Here is a 24,310-nt window from a genome sequence, read left to right on the forward strand (position 1 = left end):
CTCCGCCTATGAGGTGTACGTTTATTATGTAAGAGCATTACGTCCGTTCTCAGCCAATCAGCGCACACAACCGGAAGTAGCGTTGCTAGGCGGCGGGACCTTGAACTTAAACGTAAACAATGGCGGCCGCAACCTCTGACAGACCGTACCACATTATCATTTTCGGTGCCACAGGGTTCACAGGGCAGTTTGTTGTTGAGGAAGTCGCGCGATGTGCCGCCGAGACACCCGGGGACAGCTCTCTGAAATGGGCCGTGGCCGGGAGAAGCAGACAGCGTCTGGAAGCAGTGCTGGAAAAAGCCGCAGGGAGGCTGTGTATGTGCTTAACAGGCTGGACTGTAGCTAACTCAGACAGGAGTGTTTGCGGTCAGGCCTGAACGATCAAATGTCAGGCCATGTGTCACTGCCGCAGGATACTGTACTCAGCTGACTGACAGAGGCAGCAGGCTGAGCTGTTGTTGTCGTCTGTGGGAGGTTATGTTGCTAGAAGTGAAGTTTTGTACTTGACCCCTAAATATTAGTAATTGTTTTGGTCCAAAAGTCCTAGCTAGCTTCATAAATGGACAGTTTGTCAGGTTATTACAGCGGAACCCCCCATTTGGTATCTATCATATACAGCTGTAAGCACTGAGACAATATTATATTCATTTTTATTAATATCTAATCTTTTCAGTTTTGTTTGTAATAGCCTGGGAATACAGGTGGCTCAAAAAGGCTTTTCAGCCTACCTTCAGTACATTGAATATAGGGGTTTAGCAGTTTTAGTCCGACATGAACACACACCATACAAATCAGGTTAGGGCTATGTGTAAGAGTTATCCACTGTACATTCAGTGAAAGATTTTCTCTTCTGTTTTATCAGCTATGCCCGAGTTAAGGACAGACACTGAGATCATTGTTGCAGATGTGTCTATTGAGGAATCACTGGCCATCATGTGCCAACAAGGTGTGGTCATTCTCAACTGTGTGGGACCAGTAAGTATTTTGTCAGGCAGTGACACACAGGAAACTAAGAGATGATATCTCATATATCATGTGGTTTGTATTTGAACATTGCTCTCTATGCTGTCTTTGTACTTTCAGTACAGATTTTACGGCGAACCAGTGGTGAAAGCTTGCATAGAAAATGGAGCTCACTATGTAGACATCTGTGGGGAGCCTCAGGTAGTGTGTGGTTAAATGCCATTCCCATGTATTTCTTCTATATCATATTTTATAGCCTGGTTATGACTGCTCCTAAAGTCGACTGAAGATCAAACCGTATTTGCATCTCATTGTGTTTTTGTGCATTTTTGATTTTTGTAAGTGAATGTCCGTCCTTAACAGTTCCTAGAACGCATGCAGCTGGAGTATCACACTAACGCCTTGGACAGAGGAGTGTATGTGATTGGCAGCTGTGGCTTCGACTCCATACCGGCAGACCTGGGTATTCTCTACACACAGAGGCAGTTCAAAGGTAGGAAACAGAAGACAGGTTGAAGTCAGCCATTACAAATCAAAAGCCTGTGAACGGTTTATTCATTGAAGGTAAAAATCACTAAATCAAGGTGTACATCACTAGACACACCGAACACTGCAGTGCTTGCAAGGTTATTTTTATACACAACCCAAGCTACATATGCAGAAAAATCTTTTTTCTCAATAAATAATTCAGATTTTTTATTTATCAACAAATAGATTCAGAATTTTTTTTTCTTCAATTTATACAAAGGTCAACAATGGCAAGTTGAGCAGAACTCATGCGTTTGAATTATTATTTTCCATTCAGATAAACTTTAACTGGAGTGCGGCCTTCAACTGTGTGTTTTATCTGATTTCAGGAAAAATGACAGCTGTGGAGAGCTTCCTGAAAATAAGCAGTGGGCCTGAGGTAGCCTGAACAACTACAGCTTCTGCACTGCTTGATGGGAAATGTAATCTGTTACACTCTCTCCTTGAGCTGTCACTATAAATGCACAAATTAAAGGCAATAAGGATATGATTAATCATGAATAGTATATATTAGAACATAAAAATAGCAATGCAGGCACAAAGCTAAATACATTTTTTTGGGGGCTTTTTATGCCTTTATGATAGCACAGTAGAGAGAGACAGGAAACGGGGAGGCAGAGAGAGGGGGAATGACATGCAGTAAAGGACCGTCTGATGCGGGATTTGAACCATGGCCTGCTGCAGCGAGGACTGTAGCCTCTACACATGGGGCGCCTGCTCAACCCACTGCGCCCACTCGACGCCTCAGCTGAATACATTTTTGAAATAAAAAAAAAATGGCATTTTACTTCTACGAATTAGAGCAGTTATAAGAGGACTGATTTCCTAAAAATGACTCACAGCAAACACAAGTATGGAGCACAAGAATCAATATCCTTGTGACAGAAAGGTCGTCTAACAAAAGCTCTGGGGAAATTGAGAGTAAACAGAGAGATAGATCAGATACTGTCAGCACAGGAGCTATCGTCCTTTTGGGGGATAGTGATATTACAATAGCATTTTAAATTTTTCTTTAAACTAAATATGCTGATGTATAACCACAACGTGCCACTGGCTGGTTTTGTGTGATCACACTGCAGTTTCAGAACCGGTGGCTTCGTCCTCGGCTTTTGTTATCATTTGTTTATTGGGAGGAAATTGGATAGCATTGCTTTCCCGCACTGTGACCCGTGACGATTAAAAGTGCTGTCAATCCTCACAGGGGTCGTCCGGTCATGATGCCACTTGGCAGTCTGCTGTGTATGGCTTCGCAGATAGTGGCTCTCTGCGCCAGCTGAGGAAGAAGTTTGGCCACAAGCCGCTGCCAGTGGTGGGAGCCAAAGTCAAAAAGAGGTAAGACTATAACTGAGCAATTACTGTCTGGCTAAAACATTTTTAGTTTGAGTAATAACATTTTTATTGGAATGTGGGGCTTGGCAGCATTAAGTTCAGACAGGGGTAAGTGTGTTTCCTCAGTGCACAAGCAGAGAGGGATTTTCCCACTGACACTGATATATGTTTTTTACATTTGACCTACATTTCAATAGTTTTATTCCAAAGTGTTAATGATACCTTTATTTACAATATAGTGTTATTTGAACAAGTGCAATCATCATAAAATAAATACAGTTTAATGAAATGTAATTGTACATAATGTGGTACAAATGTTAAAATAAATAGTTGATGTTTTGGAATGAAAGCCTCCATCTTGACTATTTAGTTCAGGCTCAGGGCCACAAAACATATGCTGCATGTCAACTTTATGTTACTGTATAAAATCCAGCACATTTGGAGGTGCACAGTTTCCACAAGATGGCTGCAATTTGCAAACTATTACTGTCTGGCTGATTTACATCCAGTGAGATTTTATTGGGACGCGGGGCCTGGCAGGGATGGAGGGACAGATTTAGAGGACTATCAATGGATGAAATATGCTCAAGTTCTGCTGCTGCAGGCAGAGATAGATTTGGAAAGTGAAGACCACTTTGCTTTTTCTCTGTGTAATTTGTGTGTGTGTGTCCAGGGGTTTTGTGTTTTTCAGCAAGGAGATTGAGCAGTACGCCATTCCGTTTATGGGTTCTGATCCATCAGTAGTCAAGAGAACCCAGCGTTTCCTTTACGAGGAGGAACACCAGTCGCCAGTAAGATTATAACAACACAAGGACTGAGACCATGTTTCCACTTATTGATTGCAGTGGTTGTAGTTAAAGCTGCATTATAGGATTTTGTTGTAAACACAGTTACACCCGAGTGCGACTAAATGTTGTCTGCATTTCCTTCCTCATTGAACATATTGCAGAGCTGATTTCTTTTTTGAATACTTTGAAATTCTCCTCACCTTTTCCTGGTCCATTGTTGACATTACTTCACACTTCACTGCCACCAACTGTCAGTGGAACAGCTTGTAACAGAGGGATGTCATGCAGCTCGCATGCACCTCCCTTTGTTATAGGGAAGAATGATCATATCACCTGCATTCTTCTGCAAGTGCCAGTAGAACATTGGATCAGCCCTGCAAATGTAATAAATAGATAAATAAATGTAACACATACAGTGTTTAAAATGAAAATGGGCACCTTTAAAGCAAGACTGTAACTTTGATAAAAGAATTTAACTAACAGCCTCTTCCTCTTTCAAGAGAAAAGGGTAATTCATAATCAGCAAATTTGCTCACTTCAGTCCACTCAGGGGTTTTACTGCTGCAGCTGTTCTTGTTCTGGTCTGACCAGTAGCTTATGGTTAGCTCATTTTTTTGCTGTATAAGTGACATCACTGTGTCAGTTCGCTGACTCTATGCTTCTCAATTTAATAACTTATTTTTTTTTATTTATAAAAAGGACAAGGTAAATTAACATTTGAATAAATATAAATGTAGTTTACCAAAATGCAAGTCGTCATAGGCAGCCCCTTTACCTGATGTTGTTAGGGAGCCAAAAATAATAATAATAATGTACAATAGTTAGTAACATACTAATAATCGTCATAAATACCATTTGTTCAGCAAAGGTTACACAGTCTATGTAAGGCCATATTTATGTGTGAGCAAATTCAACTGTAATCTGTGATCTACTTGTTATAATAGTAACGACCATACATATCAGTAATGTGTTGGCTGTGATGTTGATGTAGGTCTAGTGTACTGTACCTATAGGTGCCATTGAGGTTAGAAACTAAGAAAGTTAATCACTCCATCCCCCAGCTCATTGCTTTCCAACCATAAGGTACAATCAAAGTTGACTTTACATTTAAATTGTTGTATAATATATTAAATATATAATAATTTGGCAGGCCCTAACTGAGCATGAACTATTAATATCTCAGTACTATCTGTGTCCCTGCGGAACACGGTTTGCTACGCTGCATTAAGTGACACACAAAGGTTTAATATTAACAACACACTCTCCTTCTTATCTCAGATATGTGGAAGACTCTGCATCCTGGCAGTGAGAAGCAAGACCTTTTTTTTCCCCCGCTGTACCTGTAACTAGGTCAGCCGCTCCAGCAGCTGTCACTGTTTTGATCACAGTCAGCGACACAGGCCTTAATGAAACTATCTCATTATGTTGTTTAGACCGCCATCTACCAGCGGAGTGGAAATATGATGAGTCATCTGTAGTGATTCATCACTTTCTTCCCCGCTGCTCATTACTCCCTTTGACATCTCATCTCGTCTCGCCCTCCTTCCCTCCCTCCGTCCTGCTTCGCTCCTTTTTTCTTCCTCCAACTGTTTCTGTCTTTCACTCCTCCTTCCTGCTCCCTCATCCTGACTCTGTGTTTCTTCTCACCCTCGTCCTTCTCTTCATCCTCACCCCCTCTCCTCGCCCTCACTCCCACCGCCTTCCTCCCTTTTCCTTTTATCACTTCACTTTCATCTGTTATCCTTTCTTCTGTGCCATTCCCCTCCTCCCCATTTTCTCTCTCAGCTTACCGCTTCCCCTTCATCTCTCATTTTCCCCTCACCTGCAACTGTTATCTGCGTCCCCTTATCTGTTCCCCTCCCTGTCACAGTTCATTACCCTTTTGTATATCAAACACGTTCTCCTTCTCCCCCTGCCTCTCTCTGCCCACAGGTCCAGTACAGTGCGTACGTTGGGGTCGGCGGCCTCTTTTCCATCGCCAAGTTCTTCTGTGGCGGCCTACTCTTCTGGGTCATGGTTAAATTCAGCCTTGGCAGGAAACTCCTCACCATGGTAGCTCCATCATTTTTCAGACAGCTGCTTACTGCAACTGCCTTCTGTGGTATTTAGTCCTTTGGATGTGGAGTTGATTTAAAGACAGTAAAAGCTTTAAGACACTGACTTCAGATGGTTATTTCAAGCATTTAAATGTGGATGAATGTCACAGTTGGATGTGGCTGTTTAGCTGAAAGGCTTACTCAAATCTACTCATGTTAAATACAGCAGCAGCAGCAGAGTGGTAACGACTGTGACACTATGATGTTTGCAGGCAGAGAAATGTATAAGAAAAAAAAACACGGATTATACAGTTTTAATGCTTGTTTTAATCCAAGAAAAGTGCGAAAGAGTTAAGGAGTGAAAATATTATTTATAGGGTTTTGCACAACAAACTGATTTTCGGTTCTTTGTCTATCCCAAAGTTTCCATCATTCTTCTCCTTTGGCTTGTTTAGCAAAGCTGGTCCAACCATGAAGCAGGTGAGAGAGTTTATTTTTGTAGTAAATGTATTCACATTGTTGCGACCTGTGTGGAATTACAAAGTTCCTAAAATTGATGTTTTACAGTTCTTGTATATGGGAGCCTCAAAATCAATTGAAAGCAAAAAAAATTGTTCAGGGTGGTTAAGATTTAAGTTAATCTAATATTATGCTTGTGGCAAAGAAAAATGTATGTGATTACAGCACAAACCACAATGAGTTAATAATTTTAAATAATAATTTTAAAGACAGTAAATTCTGTAGTAACAACCCCAAACATGTAATCATGTATTTAACATGTTTCATTGTACAGTAAGTTGTTTGATTCTCAGTGATTGGTCTGCTCACAGTTGCTCACTGTTCGACTTCCCCTCTCATCATTCGTTTCTCTCCTCTCAGATCGAAGACACCTGTTTCAGCCTGACGTTCTTTGGGGAGGGATACTCGGAGGGCACGGACCCCTCACAGGGGCGACCCAACGCTAAGATCTGCACTCAGGTTGTTGGAGCAGGTGAGACTTGTTCACTATGAAGGTATAGCTGTCATACAATTCATGTCATTTTTCTAAAACTGCTGGGCACTGTAGTTTTTCACAAACATGACTCAAACAGGAGTAAAAACTATTTGGATTAATGCGGATTAATATGAACAAATGAGAATTTATGGCAGCTGGATGTTGCATGTGGGATTGAGTCAAAAGAAAAGAAGTGTGTGTGTTTTTTTTTGTGTTCGTGTGTTTGTGTGTTCATGGTAACAAAGGAACATGTGACTCAGTGTAACACTGAATAATTGATGTGTATTAATAATATTTGAACATTAATGGAAGTCTATGGCACAGGAGAATAAGCTACATGTAGATCAGGCTGTGGATACACACACAGCACTCGTTAATGAGATACATTCATTGATGGTTTTGGTTTTGTTAACAGTAAGGAAAATATGAAATATCACCAGACTTATTCTTTAAGCACCTGATAGTGGAAATAATACCTTCAACTGTCAAAGTGTTTTGTGTCATGAACAATATTTTGCAACATTTTGAGACATTTTTAAAACTTTTTGGCTCCATGTTTGTTTGTCGTTGTTGACAGAGCCCGGTTATGTAGCCACAGTGTCTGCTATGGTGCAAGCAGCTGTAACCATGCTGAATGAATTGCACTCTCTTCCCAGGAGGTCAGTTGTCTTTTTTTTATTTCCTTTACTCTGCTCCCCTCTCTGTCATAAATAGAAAAGATTTGTTTTCTCTGTATCTGCCTTCCACCTTTATCCAAGTATCGCCCCACTCTTCCTCTGCATCTCCCTCTTTTCTCTCTCGTCCCTGACAGGGGAGGTGTCTACACGCCAGGAGCCGCCTTCTATAAAACCAGTCTCATCGACCGCCTCCAGAACCACAGCATCAAGTTCTCGGTCAGAAACTACCAGTAGCCCTTCAACAGTAACCATCAAAGGTCAAACCACTTTCCAGTTAAAGTATATTGTATTTATACTGATGCCAACCTTTCATCCAGTCAACATGAAGACTTTTTACTGATTGTCATTGTCAGTTTAGTAACTTCACTCTGAGAGCTGTGATTCATCAGATGGTGCAGAGTGTTGCGGCTGTAGTTAACAGAGCCACTGGTGCAGGGAGAGTTGCGTTGTGTTTCTCAAGGACACTTGAGAAACCGTGTACAAACCGACTGCCACCCACTGAGGCCAGCTGTGCCTTTGCTAAACTCCTTCCCCTCTTTGTTTTCCCCTGCAAAGAAGGACCTGTTGTTTTCAGTTTCAACTTGAGAAAGTTTCCTCTCAGCACCCTGAGGACGGATAACACTCTGCTGCTGGTTACACATTGTTATCTCTACGTTCTGTAAACACTGATGTCGTTTACTGATACAAATGTTAACTGCACTTGTGAAAATAAGCAAACCTGGTTTAATCAAACTTTATGAAGATCATTAATAATCATAGACAACATGTCTATGATTATTTTAGACTACATGCAGATTTGTACAAATGTTGTAAAATGAAAAACACTAAATTTGAGATTGAACACAATCTAGAGCAAAAACTTGAAAAGATTGTTTACAGTAAATATTTTACCAAATGTTTGTGCAATTATAAATTTTTAATGTAGTCTTCAATCAAAAATGTTATACTTTGGTGGAGTAATGTACTTATTTTATTTTGTGTTAACATATGTGATTGTTGTTGTTTGATCCCTTTCAACAATCGTCATTTTTGTCATGTATGTGAAAAGAGAGTGAAATACATTTAATGTAATGTCTGTTTTGTGACCCCTGCTTTATTTCAGATTAAAGCTCTAATCTGAATTGGTGCACAGCACCACTACTTGACAACTCTCCCCTTTAAATTGTGTTTTTGTATTACTCGTTTGTACAGAGCACAGACTCTGACAGAGACTGGGCTTTTACATGTTTCCTCCTGTGGAGGTTACATTTAGCTTTGGTTAAATTTGTGGTTTAAACTTTCATCTAAATCACAAGCACAGACAAACACAATGAACTTTGGCTAATGGCACATGAATAATAATAATCTTTCAGGTCTTTAGAGCATGATGTCCTGCATGTAGCTGTTACTCTGAGGTTTTGGTCATTCTGCGTTGTTGTCTTTGCTGGACGCCCACCCCTAAACCACAGAATTAATTCATCTCCATTTATAGACCCTCTCCAGATTAATGCAAATGGTATAAAGTTATATAATTATTATTTAGCTCCTGGTCTGGGAGCAAATGTTCTGTGACCTCTGGTCTGCAGGCCATGTAGCTGGGAAGATTTAAAACTCACTTTGATGAATTCCCTCTGACTGCTCTGTCTGTTTCCTAATAGACAGTTAATGCCATATAACTCACACTTGCATAAATTCTTAATACATTCCCTGAATTATGTTTTATTTCTAAAAACAACCTTTGAACACCAGCAGCACTCAGCCTGTGAAAACAGTTATAGTGGCTCTGGAGGGCGCTTTCTTAAGTTTGAACCCTATGGAAGTGCATAAATAAATCACTTCAACCCATTTACAAGAGTCCAGTGTGTTTAAGCTGCCCTGAGAGCAGATTTAGTAAATGAATATTAACAGGTCGTGATTGATTTCTTATGTGAAGACATTGGACAAAACAGTTGACCCACTTTTCAGTTTCATACATGTGCTTTTTCTGAAACTTAAGCCAGTGAGGCTGCGGTCCTCCGTCTTCCACCACCAGGTGCCAGTGTTTGCCCTGCTCTTCATTCCTGACAAATATTTACAGACACACAGCCCCACATGACAGTAGAGGTCATTTGGTGCCTTTGAGGATACAGAGACAGTGCGTGGCCTTAATTAAAAGACTGTGGGTGCACCATTAAGACCAGGAGAAACGGGGTCAGGAAGGTGACTGTGAGGTGGCAGACGCCTCACATCTGAGAGGAGGATGTCAAGATGAATGAGAGCCGGCAGCTTTTCGCTCTCCTTTACTCTTCCTCCTCGTGAGTCATTGTGAGTCCTCCTCTCTGTCTGTGCCTCCCTTCCCCCAGCTGTCACCACTGCTCTTTCACAAAACATAAGTACACACACACACACACACACACACACACACACAAAGCTGGTTGTATCTCTGTGTGTGCAGTGAAAACACTGTCTGCTGACACAAAATGTCAGTGGGGTAGTTTGTATGTTAAATAGCTCCTAAGTACAGTGTGATGAGAAGCAGTTGGAGGGACGGGTGGGGTGGCATTTTTTTGCCCTGAGTGAATGTACAAGAATGAGAGGGGGGATTGCAGTGGTTTCCCATTGCGTAACAGAGAGCAGCCCCACCCCTCTCGCTTGCCCATGCACATCTCCAGGCCGCCATTGTGGCTGTGCAGATATTCATGTCATGTCCCTCACCTCAGACAGCTCCTCTCCCCTCCTCCTCCTCCTCCTCCTCCTCCTCCTCCTCCTCCTCTCCCCCTTCTTTGGATCTGTCTGTGGGACCAATCATCTGCCTCTACTCTCAAACTCTCATTAGTTTTAATGGCAAGACCTTAATTGAGAACAGCTTTACTAAAGCATGTTAAACCAGGTTTACAATAAAAGTATAATTAAGACAGACGATCAGACAACAGACCGCATCATAACCCTTCACACCTGTGTAGATGTAGAGAAAATACCATAGACTTGTCAATCAAAATAATGATGCGATAAAAACCTCTTGCTGTTTTGATTTCAGGAAAGATTTTGACTTGATCTGCCTGATCCTAAAATGGTTTCAAATGGTAAAGAGGGAAGAGACCACAATGACCACAGAGAAAATAAACAAAACATGAGAGTAACACACTGAGATGAGGACAGAGAAAAAGCCAACATGACTGTGCTTAAAAGTTCAAAGTTTAAAAGTCCCAATCAAATGTTTCCCTCAGTTATTTGCGTTTTATGTAAGAGTTTACTGTTAAATTCACCAGCCGATAAATGCCTGATATATAAGAATGGTACTGCCCCGACTGTATATACATATGGCAGCCATTTTTACTTAAAGTTCATGTTGCTGCCGTTGTGATTGGTGAGAGTGGAGCTAATTTGAAGTAAGCACAGAAGCTGTAACTACAGCTGTTTACAATGTAAGAAGAATAATTCAGAATGTAAGAAAAAGTCACTACACATCAAATCACATCAGAATAAAAGCACAATATACACTGTACTACAGCATCTAGCTACATGACTACAACATTTGTAGTTCACTATCACAAAAGAAAAAGAAATTGTTTTTTTTTTATGAAAAAATACAGTAAATATAGTTAAACGATTGTATTATCGATGGAGTAAACTATAGAAGAAGAGACATCAAATACAAAATGTAATGTTTGTCAGACTTTAAAGCTCAGTCACAGTCCTGTGTTGTTCTGCTGTTTCCCCTCCGGCTCTTACACGCTCTGACATGTTTTTCTGCTTTTGCGACAATGTCAGTAAATATTGAATTTTGTTTTGGTCTGAGAGTCTGAGAGTGTGTCACACTCATCGTGTATGTTTTATTTTTTCTTGAAGGTATAAGGCTCCTCTGTCTTTATTCAGACTGCAGTGTAGCAGGATGCGCCGCTCTGACTCTCGTTCATACAGAAACTGTCTGTTTCTCTCTGAATCTTTCATTGTGTTTCTGCTTTGTTCTTTGTCTCCCTTTGTCTCTGTCTGGACTCTTTTCCTCCGTCACTCCAGGGGGGTGTTGAGTCAAATACACATTTAAAGAGCTTTAATGCAATGAGAAGGTCCATGATCCCACTGTCTACATTTACACACACAGCCTTTAATTTAACAACTGCTCATAATAATAATCTAATGTGGTTACAAATGACTCTCTCACTAATTAGAATAAACGGACCCACTCAGCAGATAAAGATCTGTTATGTAAAGGCTCTATATACTTTTTCTGTGCATGCTCAACAAAACAAAACAAAACATTCTCTCTTTGAATTACTTGCATGAGTTGTACAAAACCGTGCAGCAGGAAACCCATAATTGTGCCATATGCATGTTTTTAAATTGCCTTACTGTGGAGAGTGTAAACAGGACACCTTATCTCATCATTCTAATTAACATAATTAGTTTTCTTGAGGATTGTCGATCATATTGATTTAACATGGAGTGAATTTGGCTCATGTAGCTGCAGCTAAACCAGTGTGGCAGAGCTGCTCTGCGCTTTCTCAATATTTTCTGGCCCATGATGCTCTTTGTTAGATCTCACACTTTCATGGGCCTGCTGTGCATTTGACTGTGACAAAGGTATAACATTACATCCTGGATTCAGATGCAAATAGGAGCTCTTATATAGAAATGATATGTTATATACAGTATGTCATAGTGTAGGCTATATCGTGATGCCCCAGTGAATGTTACCACTGACCAATCCAAAGCTTTACTCTCTTTTTTCTCTTTACTTCTTTTGCTTCCCTGGCATTTTGTTCACCGCTGAACGCCATTTCTTTCTCAATAAAAAGTTATTGAAGAGGTCACGGAGGTTGTGGAGGATTCAGCACATCTAAGCTACAATGGCTTCCTCTGTATTGGACTCTCTGGCTCAACGGCCCTTTAAAATGCCAAAATGGTCTGCTATTGGTCAATGGTGAAAATCCACAATTTGTTTTTCAGTTTTAGCTCTCTTCAGTTTTGGTCCTGTAACTTTACTTGTTTCCCATTTGTTTAATCTATATGTAAACAGAAATGTGAGTGTTTTTCTGGGGGGTTACATGCTGTAAAACCTGAACAACAGTTGTTGTTGTTGCTGTGATGTTACCAGGCAAGCAGCAGAGAAACTGATTAATTTAAAAAAGTGTAAATATACAGTTTATTTTGCAGGACAGAGCTTCAACAGCTTCAAGCCAACATGGTACATAAGGTCTGCTGCCATTTATTATTTGATATTATATCAGTGGAGTTTGGGCTGTTGCCAGGATGCAGGAGACCTCTAAATGTATTGAGTATTTCAAGTCTTCCAGTATTGGGTTTTTCCCACCTTTCAGACCAACATTGTGAACTGCACACTAACGTGATGCAGCCTAGGTTCTTACATAAAATGTTCCATCAAACTTTGACCTGCGTCATAGTCCAAAGATGCAATTCATAACATGTGCAGAGGACAACAGTTCTGTCGCTGTATCAGGGTTTTATTAATGTGTGGCCTACATTGGTGGCTCACAGCAGAGTTTCCCTTAAGGTTTGGACTGGTGTATAAGATTAAACACTGTTATATTATTGTGACTTACTGTGGGGAGGTGCTGCATTTCAAAGAAAATAACAATAACCCACTTTATCACAAAGTGGAACATTCAGCCCTCCTTCACCACCACAATAAGCTTTGTACAGTCCCTTATTAAAGTGTGTGTTTGAAATGTGTCTGTGACAAATCATTTGTTCATTTGGATTTGAGAATGTCCCCATGCATGAGATCACGTGCATTTCTGTTCCCCGTCTGTTTATTTGTGTCTTCCAGTGTGTGCTGAAGTCTTGTTTCTGCAGCCTTTATTTGCTGACTCTTGACAAATCTGAATCCCAGACAGTGTCAGTGACTGAGAGACTGCAGACAACACTCAGGCGAGTTGGGAATAGAGATTGAGGAGGGACAAGAGGAGAAGACACGCTGATAAAAAAGACGAGATGGTGCTCGAGACGTTGTTGAGAGGAGGGAGTGGCTGGAGAGTCAGAGAGAATTAGAGGAGAGTGAGAGGAGGCAAGAATGACAAATAAGGAAGTGAGGGAGTGGACGTGTAAAGAATGAGCGGTGAAGAGCTTGGGGGTTTGCCTGCCGACAGATACAGTACACACACATCCCAAAGCAGCCATAAGTTCTACCAGAAGTCATTTCCAGGACAGCCAGATTTATAAAGACATATACATCCACAGCACTGACTGTGTTATGACTCATATATTGTTATTTAATATATATATATATATATACATATATATATATGTATGTATACATATATTTATGTGTTTGTGTGTGTGTGTGTGTGTGTGTGTGTGTGTGTGTGTGTGTGTGTGTGTGTGTATGAATAAACATAATTAATTTAAAAAAGTGTAAATATACAGTTTATTTTGCAGGACAGAGCTTCAACAGCTTCAAGCCAACATGGTACATAAGGTCTGCTGCCATTTATTATTTGATATTATATCATAAATATTTACATGTATGTCTATGTGTATAATAATATCATTATTTAAGAATGTGACAAAAAAAATCTAAACTCAGAGACAACTTTCAATGTTCTTCAGAATTAGTTCCATTGCTGAGCTGTCTCCTCTCCATCTGCTGATTAAGAAGACCATGGAAAATGAAGTTGAAAGCTTGGGAAAAAGCAAGTAAATGGACATGGTCTTTTTCTGTAGTTTTTAAATTTTGCTCCCAAGAAACTAAAAGTTATGTTTCTTCTAACTCAGTGACAGTTCACAGTTTACATTTGGAGAAATGTAATTTAAACATCAGCTGACCTTTTTTTTTTGTTGCATAAAATATATTCTTTTTTGTATCTTACTTTTAAATAAACATTGTCTCATGTTACAGCTTCAAGCTTTATCAGTCTGTATTTCAGAGTGAGCAGTTGAAGCCTCTTGCCTAATGCTTTTGGCCCAGACTTTCTGTCTGATTGTCTTTTCAAACAGACAGTCTGCCCCCCCTCACGGACGACTGCTTCAAAGCAGCAAATTGAACCTGCAGCTTCTTGAATGAACCAGTTGCATCACTGCATCTGGTTGTTAGGTGATGAAGCTGGAAGGCAGCACTGAGGCAGTGAGACACACTGTGTTATTTTCTGCTGTTACATGAAAGCTGCCTGAGCCAAATGTGTTTACATTAACAGTGGATCAGATGACTGCGACACATGAAGGGGGTCTCTACGGAGCGTTTTACTGTCTCTCAGCTCATTTGTTTTGTTTTATAGCTTTTATGTTTTGGGTTTTTTGGAATCTTATATCTTGTGTAAACATAGTTTCTTGATGCAGCTGCAAAAAATGCTTTGAAGCCAAGGGTGTAGATTTGGTTTTAACATTGGCGCGGCTGTAACAAACCCACCACCTTCCAAAACAAAGACATTAGCGTTTTAATGCTGTCAACCAAATAGTTTATTAAGATCTGAATTTACATTCATGTACATGTGTTGAATTTCCATGTATGTACTGTATATTTATTTGTAAATATATTTACATATGAAGTAAAATCATATATGTATAGCCTATATAGATAAAAGTTATATATGAAACCTGTTGGAAATTGGACCAATGTCATATAATGATATATATATCTAGCTAATAATAACATGTATTTTAATATAGAAAATATGTTATATAAATATGTATCCATCCCAAAGCCGGTCAGGATATGTTCATATTAGCCTATATATGTAAATATAAAAGATAGACATGTATGTTTATATTTTATAAGAAATAATTAAAAATAATCATGTAAAATTATATATAAGTTTAATAAACACGTTGTTTTGATAAAGTTGCATTTGACTGTGTGTATTTCATGGATATTATAAACGTATATCTTCATATATCTAGAGGATGTGAAAATATCATAATAATATATATCCTATCATAAGTCAGACATATGGTAACATCACTCTTGATATAGGGACATAAATGCTATAGGCCATATATGTGTCATAAGTCATAGTGTACTAAGGCATAAAAATGTTATAGTATAGTAAGGCATCATCCAATATGACTTCACTCCAAACATAGTGCGAACAAGTTCACTCAAATATTGGTATGGACATGTCCTTACTGTCCGGATGCAAACCTACATCCTTGTCTGAAACCCACTGTACTGTGCTCACACAGGACCAAAGAGCAGACACACACTGTTAGCGTCGACGTTGTGGAGCATTTAGCTGCTAAAGAGCCTGATATTTCTGTCTGGAGTCGGACCAAAACAGAGTTCAAAGGAGAGTGAGTGAGGTGGCCAGAAACTTAATTCCAAATTATTCTAACGTTAGCTGTTTGCTGACAGAGGTTTTGGGGGAGATAAAGTGTGCTGTGCTCATTAGTGTCTGTATGAATGTGCTGACAGCGCAGGAGTGTTTCTGTGATCTCTCCCCTCTACTCTCCCCCTCGATCTGAGAGACAAGGTGGCACAGGTGTTAATGGCTGCATAATACCTTCTATTTTTGTATAGATAAAACACACATAAAATCCTAAAAAAAAAAAAAGGATTCGTTCCTCTTCTTCCTTTTATTTTGTTTTCTAGTTTCCTTCACTACATGTATGCAGCATAAAGAAATCCAAGAGACGTTTGATTCTGCAGCTTAGTGATGAAACTGTGGTTTCCCCACTGCTGGTTATTAAAGTGGAGACTGATGCACTGTGCTTTACCTCTCAGTCAAGAGTGCTGCATCAACCTGTATCCATGCCCATGTGTCAGCACTTTCAGGCCAAGCTCTGGTCTCATTTCACTTCTGTGCTCTCCAGGCTGAGGAGTAGGTGGACGGATTCATGAAAACAGCAAACTAACTAATGAAACAAAGGCAATATGAGATGATGAGGCAGAATGTATTACAGCCGCTCCAGAAACCAGAACGGTCCATAATGTTCCAGTACTATCCTCTGGTCTGCTTCAAGGGTATTTTTGTTATCCTGCTGAATAATGGATGAACCAGAGACAGAGAGAGGGAGAGAGAGGGAGAGAGAGAGAAGGAGAGAGAGAGAGAGTCTTTTGGCGATTGAGCAGTATTGCAGCACTTGTTTTCACTTTCTTTGCTCAGGAGTTTTCTGAAGTCTCGGCCTCCTCTGAGCCAAAACTCTGCTGTTTGATCTGAAACAAAAGGATTTGGCCTAAAAAGGAAGGTTTTCAGACTGGCTCGAAACGCTGTAATAATTAGGATTTTTAAGTCCGACTGTCTCTAAAAGCTTCAATGTTTGGAATTCCCTTCAAAACAGGTTCCTATTTGGATTGTAACTGATTGATGATACCACCAATACCTGGTGTTTTTCCCTCTGTAATGCTGTATTTGTCATTTTGAACACCAAAAATGGGAGCAAGGCCATAATATTTGACCAATTCTTGCATCAGGTCACAGGCACATAAATTAAAGTTGAATTTGTGGTTGTGGAGCCCAGTGGAGGGATGTTTAACACTATCTATCTATAGCTTTGAATTTGTATGTACAGGAAATCATAAATTGAAAGAAAATATATGGTACAAAGAAAATAATTTAATCTTTAACCAGATAAAATGGTGTTGCACATTTTATAAAGAACTAAAAGTAATATAACTTCATGTTCACTCAAAAGTTGCCGACACAATAATCAGAGATGCACAAACAGGAAGTGGCTGATCTGCTGCCTCAGCTTATCCTGTCGGGGCTGTTAGCCTCCAGCCTCACAGACCTGGAGTTTATTTCTGCATGGCCCCGGGACAAGACCACAAACCAAACCAAGAATCTCCATGTCCATTCATTTATCTTCAGCAGGCTCGACTAATGTAATGCTGTCCGTGCAGGTCGCTTTAGAATCAGACAGTGATCAGAAAACTGCTGCAGGAGTCCTGGCTAGGACCAGTTCACTTCCAGTTCTCAGGTCTTTACGCTGGCGTCCTGTTTGTCAAAGGCTTTAGAATACCACTGCTGGGTAATAGAGCACTGAATGGTTAAAGGGCCAAAATACATTTATGATTTGTTGCTCTGTTATGAACCATCCATACCTCTCAGATGGTCTGATACTGTCCCCGAGATCAAAATAAAACACGGAGAAGCAGCAGGCAGTTCTTATTCACCACATATCTCTGCTCTGATTCTCATCTAATTCTTCCTTTTATTAAATCAAGATGGAAACTACTCATACATCACGCTGCACTGTAACTGCACTGATTTGTGTTGATGGAAAGATTTCAGTGTTGACTCATATAAATCTATTTAATCTTTAGTAACATCTCTGTTGTGCAGAGAGATGAAGGGAGAGCAGATCCCTGAATACCCTCTCATCCCAAGTGCTTTCACACCCTGCCTTCAGACTGTAAGGCACACTCACTGTTATCCTGAAGTAAAACCTGATTACTGCAAGTCCATTATACCTTATCAAAGCCTCAATCAACAAGTCCTCAACTAATCAATCTTAATGACTAAATTCAACTAATTACATCAAGTGGGTGAAATCGTTTTGTAACTTCCTTAATGAAGCAGCACTTCCAAAAAAATGTTATTAAAATGAAATTACTTGTTAAAGTTAATTTGTTTGCATGAATTTGAACACAAAGTAATCAATTAATTTATGAACAAAATAATGTGCACCTTGTTTGCAGATGCAGTAAGTGAATAGTCTCTTACATGAGGAAATGTGGTTATTAATAAAGTTTTCTGTGTGATCTCTGTGGGTGAAATGCACCTTTATTCTCTACTAAAGCTAAATAAAGACTAAAGAAAGGGAGAAGGTTTATGATTTCTTTTACATTCAGAGAAACAATATTAACCTCCAGCACTGAGCAGATGTTACATGGTTACCTCTGTTCATCCATCCATTCTTCAGTCCTTCTGTCCGTCCATGTCCATATGTGTTTTGTTTGTTGGTCTCTGACCAACATGTCTCAAAACATACTCACTTCATGGGCATGAAATTTGCTCCACACATTTATGCTCCTGACAGAAAGAACATATTGATTTTGTTGAAGACTTTGTACAGACTTTCTTCTGGAACAACCAAACATTTAATTTTCTGTGTCTCCTGAAACATTAGAGTCATTAATGCGCAATAGTTGCTTTGGACATTCATGCTCCCAAGAGGAATTGAGGCTACAATATTGATTTTAGAAACATGACGACCTTTCAACAACACCATCAGGATCAATTTAGGCTATTCTTATGTCATTATCCAGACACCCACAGCACCTTAGCTCTTCTACACTGAGTGCTAACATTACACTGAGGTGCTAATGATATCGTCAAGAACTGACAACTTTATTTATTTGCTTTCTTGTCAAGAGTTAGATGAGAAGATTGATGCCACTCTCATATACTGTATGTACAGTAAATGTGAGGCTTTAGCTAGTTGCCTTTTAGCTTAGCTAAGTGTATAAACTGCAAACAGGACATAACTTGACTTTTTTACACTTTGGTTTTTGTACAGATTTAACAGATGATTTGTCTTTATATCTATTTGAAGCTAAGAGGTGGAGGTTGGTTAACTTTGTTACCCTTGGACTGATGCTATGGTTTTTCCCCGTTCCCAGTCTCTACTGAGCTAGGTTAGCTAGCTGCTAGTAGAAGCTGCATATTTTGCAAACAGTTTTGAGCGTGGTGTTGATCTTCTTGTCCAACCCAAATATGTCCAGAAACAAGGTACATAGTGGGAAAAATACCCCAAATAAGAAATATGATTAAATTATTTATCCTGCATGTGTGAATGCTGCTTCATTACAGTTCTTAATTTCATTTTGTTGTACCTAATTTGAATAACCCAAGTATCAGCGAGAGCAATAACAAGAAGAAAACAGAATGTAATGTTCTATAATAATATAATATTAAATATTCTAGATTAATAATTTAAAAAAACTATGTGAAAGGGAATATATTCTTGATGTATCAGGAGGGATTCAGCAGTATTGATTAAATTCAGATTTTTCAGTCAAATGAATAAATTATCAACTAATAAAAAGAACTTTGTTGCTTCTTAAAGGCCCCAGAAAATCTACTTTTTCAATCAGTTTCTTACTGAGTGGTGGGGTTAACTTTGTGCTACAGCTAGAACAGTTTGAGAGATTTGTGTATTTACTTAAGGATGTTTTTCCTCAATTAATGTTGTTTTCAGGGCCTTAAAGCATCATCTAGTACTTGCAGCTGATTTTCAAAATGGCCTCATGTTTATTGACTGGATTTCAGGGTATAAGGATGATGAATCACGGTCATTTCTTTCTTGGAAGATCCCAGTGTAGCTCCACACAGCCTATATTAATATTAAACCCTCTATCTTGGTAACTGTCAGTGTATTAATCATGATTTTAGTCACATTCCTGGACTTTGGGTGGACTGTCTGCCACATCTGTGATAATCTACATGTAAAATAATGCCTATACTGAGTGGTATTCTCTGCAAATATCACCCTGGACTTTACAGGAGGAGACAAAATCCTCTCGACTCAAAGGAGCAATAAAGACAGACACTGGTGTGACTAGGGTTTATTACTTTTAATCAATTCAGCTAACTACAAAATGTCCACCACTTCACACACTGACAGGATACAGAGAGGGAGTCTTTAATATTACATGCGTTGAGGACATCAATCTCACAGTTTAACCTATTGTGTCATTCAGGTTTAGGTATTTAATCACCTTACTCTAACTACTCAACATTTTGGCGATTTGGTGTGCATAGCTCTAAAGTACAGAAGCAACAAAAAAACCCTTTTGTTTGTATTTTTTTGTTTCAGAGTATAGTTATCATTGTTATTCAATAGTATTATTATTTTTACCAATAACAAACCACACGGGGAGAATAAACTTACAGATACAGTCTTCTTATAAAAGTAAGGTCTCTCAGAAATATGCGTCTTTGCTTTACATTGCAAACGTTTATTTTTTTTTCAGAGCATCCAAAACCTATGATACAGTACACAACCAGTCCTCCTCTTTCAGCACATTATCAACATCTTCATCACTGAACTGCATAATCATTTAGAAAACAGGTCATTTTTTTGCAATACAACCCCAAGTCCTCGTATTTTTTTCATCTTTTTCTCACTTTTTTTGATCCCTTTTGCATTATTGTACAACGAGATGGTCACAGTTGGTAAATATATCGAGACAGAAAGAGTGGCACTATTGCAAACTTGCAGGAGTATGGAACGATCAACTGTGTCCTAATACTGAGCATGCGTTTTGTCAATTTGCTACTGCCATGTTATTGTTTTTTATATATATTTTTCAGACAAGTTTTATTTATAAGACTAAAATCTACCATTTGTCATGCAGAGAACGCACAATTCACATCACTTGGAATGCAATGTCTAATACAGCTACAGAGAGTCTAGTTGCACATTGTCTAAACAGTAACTCAGTATGAACAGTATGATTGCGATGAAGGAAAATGTACCAACGACTGCCTTTTGATTGTAAGTGCTCTTTGCAATCCCCATACATCTGCACCGTCACTTAGTAAATCTTTACTCATGTTTTTCCGTCAGTCTTCTGCCTTTTTGTCGTGACAACACCAAAATAAGGAGCATGACAGTAGCCTAAATGGAATGACACAGTTTTACTAGGACGATACTGAGATACTGAAAAGGAAAAAGAATAAAAACAAACAGCTTGTATAGCATTCCTATTATATACTTGTCATCCAGAGCAGTGTACTTTTATATATATATATTATATATGATATATAATAATATATGATATATATATATATTCTGATAAAGAGAATAAAAACTTCACAGGTGAGCTAGAGAGCCATCAAGTCAGCACTATATACAACCTTTGGAAAGAATGACATACGGAGTATAAGAAATCATCTTTTTACGAGGACAATCATCTTGAAAAAGCTGGACAGACGACACACAGAACAACATTTACAATGGGGAGGGGAGGTGATATGTGCATGTGTGCAAACCTAGAAGGTCAATACCATGATGAAAGCATGTCCGCCTGTCGATGTGCGGCGCGGGACGCCGGGATGATCGCGCTTCGGAGAGGGCGCTTAGCCACTGCCCAGCATCTTTGTGGCGCGCTGGTTGGCCTCGTCGATCCTGGTCTTGTTGGAATCCGCCTGGGTGGAGGAAAAGGAGGGAAAGAGAGAAGAGAGGAATATTAGTTTGACTGAACTGATTCTAAAATATACAAATAATTTAAAACATTATTTTTCTTCCTTGCAGAGTCTGGCGATGGCCCCGATTATGAATAACCTTTTCAAAAGAGACCTGGCCAAGATCCCAGTATAGAGACAAATACACTGTGTGTAAATGGTATGTGACTTATAACAGGGGTAGAAAGAAAAATGTGAATGAACACATTTCTAATTACTGTTAAAATTAGAGGAGGTCCGTGCATTTCCCAAAATGTATTTTCGAAAGTGAGTTGAAGAGATCTGACTTAAATGTGTGTTTCCATCACTTGTCCTTGCTTTAATGGCATTGTTTCCAAATTTCATGCTGTTGATTTTCCTTAACGTTGAATATGATAAAAGGACAGTTTAATTTGCCTGTCCTGCTGCTCTCTATATGACTGTGGAGGGAAACTAGGGCAGGATCTAAATGGTGGTTTTGAAATCTGTCCTCAGGTAACAGGTAATTCAAATGTGTGTTGTATGAATGTGTGAAGATCAGTCAGCCTCTCCTGAATGAATCAAGGTTAGATGCTGCTTACAAACGTCTGTCTTCATGTCTTAACCAAAGCATCAATAAAAAAGATCCTAATCTCAGTGCAGTAAGTAATTACAGGTAATTAATTGAAATCAGGAAATTAACGGTAAATATTCAGGTATATGACCTTCATCCGAACAGAATGCAGTAAGACTTGATCAAAGCAATGTTTACATGCAAAATGTCCTGCAATGAATATGAAAAAGTTAAAGCTGTTAAATCTAGATCTCGTCGTGTGTGCACCTTCTCCATGATCCTGTCGATCTGGCGGTTCTGGGTGTCGATCTCGTTGCCCATGTCCAGGGCCATGTGGCGCAGGTTACCGATGATGCCGCCCACTTGCTCCAGGTTCTCGTCCATCTCATTTTCCCGGGCATCGTCTGTTACCCTAAACACACACACACACTCAAGGTAAGAGGTTATGTCTGCAGGAACACCAGGTCACACACACTACATATTGCCACGTTGACCGGGTTCAGAGAGGCGCTGCCTGCTCCCTCTGTGATGTTCTCGTCCATATGTCGCCTCTGATCCTTTTTTGTCTCTGGAGCAGAGTCTGACCTCAGACCAGGCATCTGGACATGAGGAGATTCCTCTGCACAGCAGTTTATATTCTGTTTTATGCTTTAGTCGCTCAGCTTTAATTATCTAATGCTTATAATGCTGACACTAAAATCTATTTTTAAATAAACAGTGTGTGACACCAGAGCATTAAAAATGTCACCTGATACAAGTACTGGTCCAAGTCAATTAATCAACTTATAATTTTGGTAAAACCTTGTCACGACATATTAAATGATGGTTAACTGAACAGAACGTTTAAGCAGCTTGTTGGAAATGTTCACTTCTCTAGTCTGTGTCTGTTAGCACCGGATCCACTTCTCACCGCAGTGACGAGTGTCCTGAGGGGGAAACGCTGACGTAGAAATAAGATGAGAGGAATTAATTAATCTCTTCACCTCCTCTACATCTCTCCTCATTTCCACTTAACTGCAGCTTTCTCCAGTGTCCTTTTCATATGTGCACTGGCTGTTCTGACCTCCACAGGACTTTTAGTTAATGTCAAACACTCGCCCATTATTTTCTTTGGAAAAAGTATCTTAGCTGTAGTTTGTAGGTAGTGTTTTGTTGAATCATTCATTCTGTAGTGCCGCACTTCAAGAAACAGGTTTGAACAAGAGTCCAGGCTATGCTAGCAGCTCAGTAAGGCTGTACTATAATGCTCACAGTAACATTGCTAACAGGTTGATGTGAAGTGGGTATAATGTTTACCATGTTCACCATCTTAGTTTAGCATTCTGGCATGCTAACATTTGCTAACTAGTACAGTACAGAACAGCTGAGGCTGATGGGAACATCATTAATTTATTTATAAAATTCTTACCTAGATGAATAGTGACATCACCAAAGTTATACCTGCAGTTACACGCAGTTTGAAAGTTAAACATTTGAAAGTCTTCAAGCCCAAACAGAGGTAAGCCTGATGACATCATCAGGAGATATTTAGTACTGTTTTCTCAGCCTTTGTAAAAGGTGTAGGCTCAGGGGCAGGTATGTCATGTCACATGACCAACCAGCACGTGCGTAAATCACAAAGTTTTATGTACGTATGTGTGATATGTCGATGGTTAGCTTTATTGTTGACAATGTGATTGGTTTACTACAATGGAGATAACTTTATCTCTCTCCACTAATCTTGTTGCAGCTCTTAAGTTTGAAAAAAAAGGATTCAGGACAATTACAAATGTCTCCAACCCGCCTTCATTCAAGATGCTACAACACTGTATGACTCTAAGTCCACATCCATACAACTCCACTCCAGCATTCATGATCATATTAATACAAAATGACCATATTAAATGACCATACACAGTGATCATGTCACAACGTCACAATAAGGTTTTGTTGACCAGAGTCTGATCAAACAGAGCTGCATCTGTTGCATCTCTGCATCTTTCCCTTTTCTGACACTACAAGCAGCGTTTGAGGGAAAACATACAAATTTAAATGTGAAGCTTCATCTATCATTTTCCTTTGTCCCTAATGATTACGGTAGTTATACATGTAGTGAAATATGCACATACACTGTCTATGGTGGTGACCTATTATATACTATTATAGCCTGGTAAACACCACTGCTGCACTGTGTGTTACATCGTGTAAATAACTTCAGTTTGCTAACTATAACTTAAAGATCCACATACAGACTTCCCATATAGATAAGATAGGTAGAACAATTAACCTTGTGAGGCAGCTGGATTTCTCACACTTGAGGATCCATCTTGACGTTCAAAACTCAGATTGATGATTTTGTCTTTTTATTTTTACACTAAAGAACAAAAAGCTTCATCTTTTAAAATAACAGTTTGATATTTTTGGAAAAATACATATTTACTCTCT

At 39.3% G+C, this 24,310-nt stretch overlaps 2 protein-coding genes across 2 annotated transcripts in view; one reads left to right on the plus strand and one right to left on the minus strand.

The window, feature by feature from the left end:
• Window positions 1-81: 81 nt before the first annotated feature.
• Window positions 82-8,463, plus strand: LOC111672755 (saccharopine dehydrogenase-like oxidoreductase). Its single transcript, XM_023430306.2, has 12 exons — window positions 82-315; window positions 863-975; window positions 1,084-1,164; window positions 1,327-1,456; window positions 1,821-1,870; window positions 2,693-2,823; window positions 3,494-3,611; window positions 5,541-5,660; window positions 6,068-6,124; window positions 6,524-6,635; window positions 7,216-7,297; window positions 7,450-8,463. The coding sequence occupies exons 1-12, from the start codon at window positions 120-122 to the stop codon at window positions 7,547-7,549; spliced, it is 1,290 nt and encodes a 429-aa protein (XP_023286074.1). The 5' UTR covers window positions 82-119; the 3' UTR covers window positions 7,550-8,463.
• Window positions 8,464-19,727: 11,264 nt separating this feature from the next.
• Window positions 19,728-24,310, minus strand: part of snap25a (synaptosome associated protein 25a) — a 36,501-nt gene continuing 31,918 nt past the window's right edge. The window contains exons 7-8 of the mRNA XM_023430120.2: window positions 22,154-22,298; window positions 19,728-21,318 (exon numbers count right to left, since the gene is read on the minus strand). Coding sequence (XP_023285888.1) covers window positions 21,250-21,318; window positions 22,154-22,298 — 214 coding nt within the window. The 3' untranslated portion in view covers window positions 19,728-21,249. The remainder of the gene's footprint in view (window positions 21,319-22,153; window positions 22,299-24,310) is intronic.

Source organism: Seriola lalandi, unplaced genomic scaffold (genome assembly GCF_002814215.2).
Source record: "Seriola lalandi dorsalis isolate HSWRI2012SDOR001 ecotype SW California unplaced genomic scaffold, Sedor1 jcf7180002054901, whole genome shotgun sequence".
NCBI classification, from domain to species: Eukaryota; Metazoa; Chordata; class Actinopteri; order Carangiformes; family Carangidae; genus Seriola; species Seriola lalandi.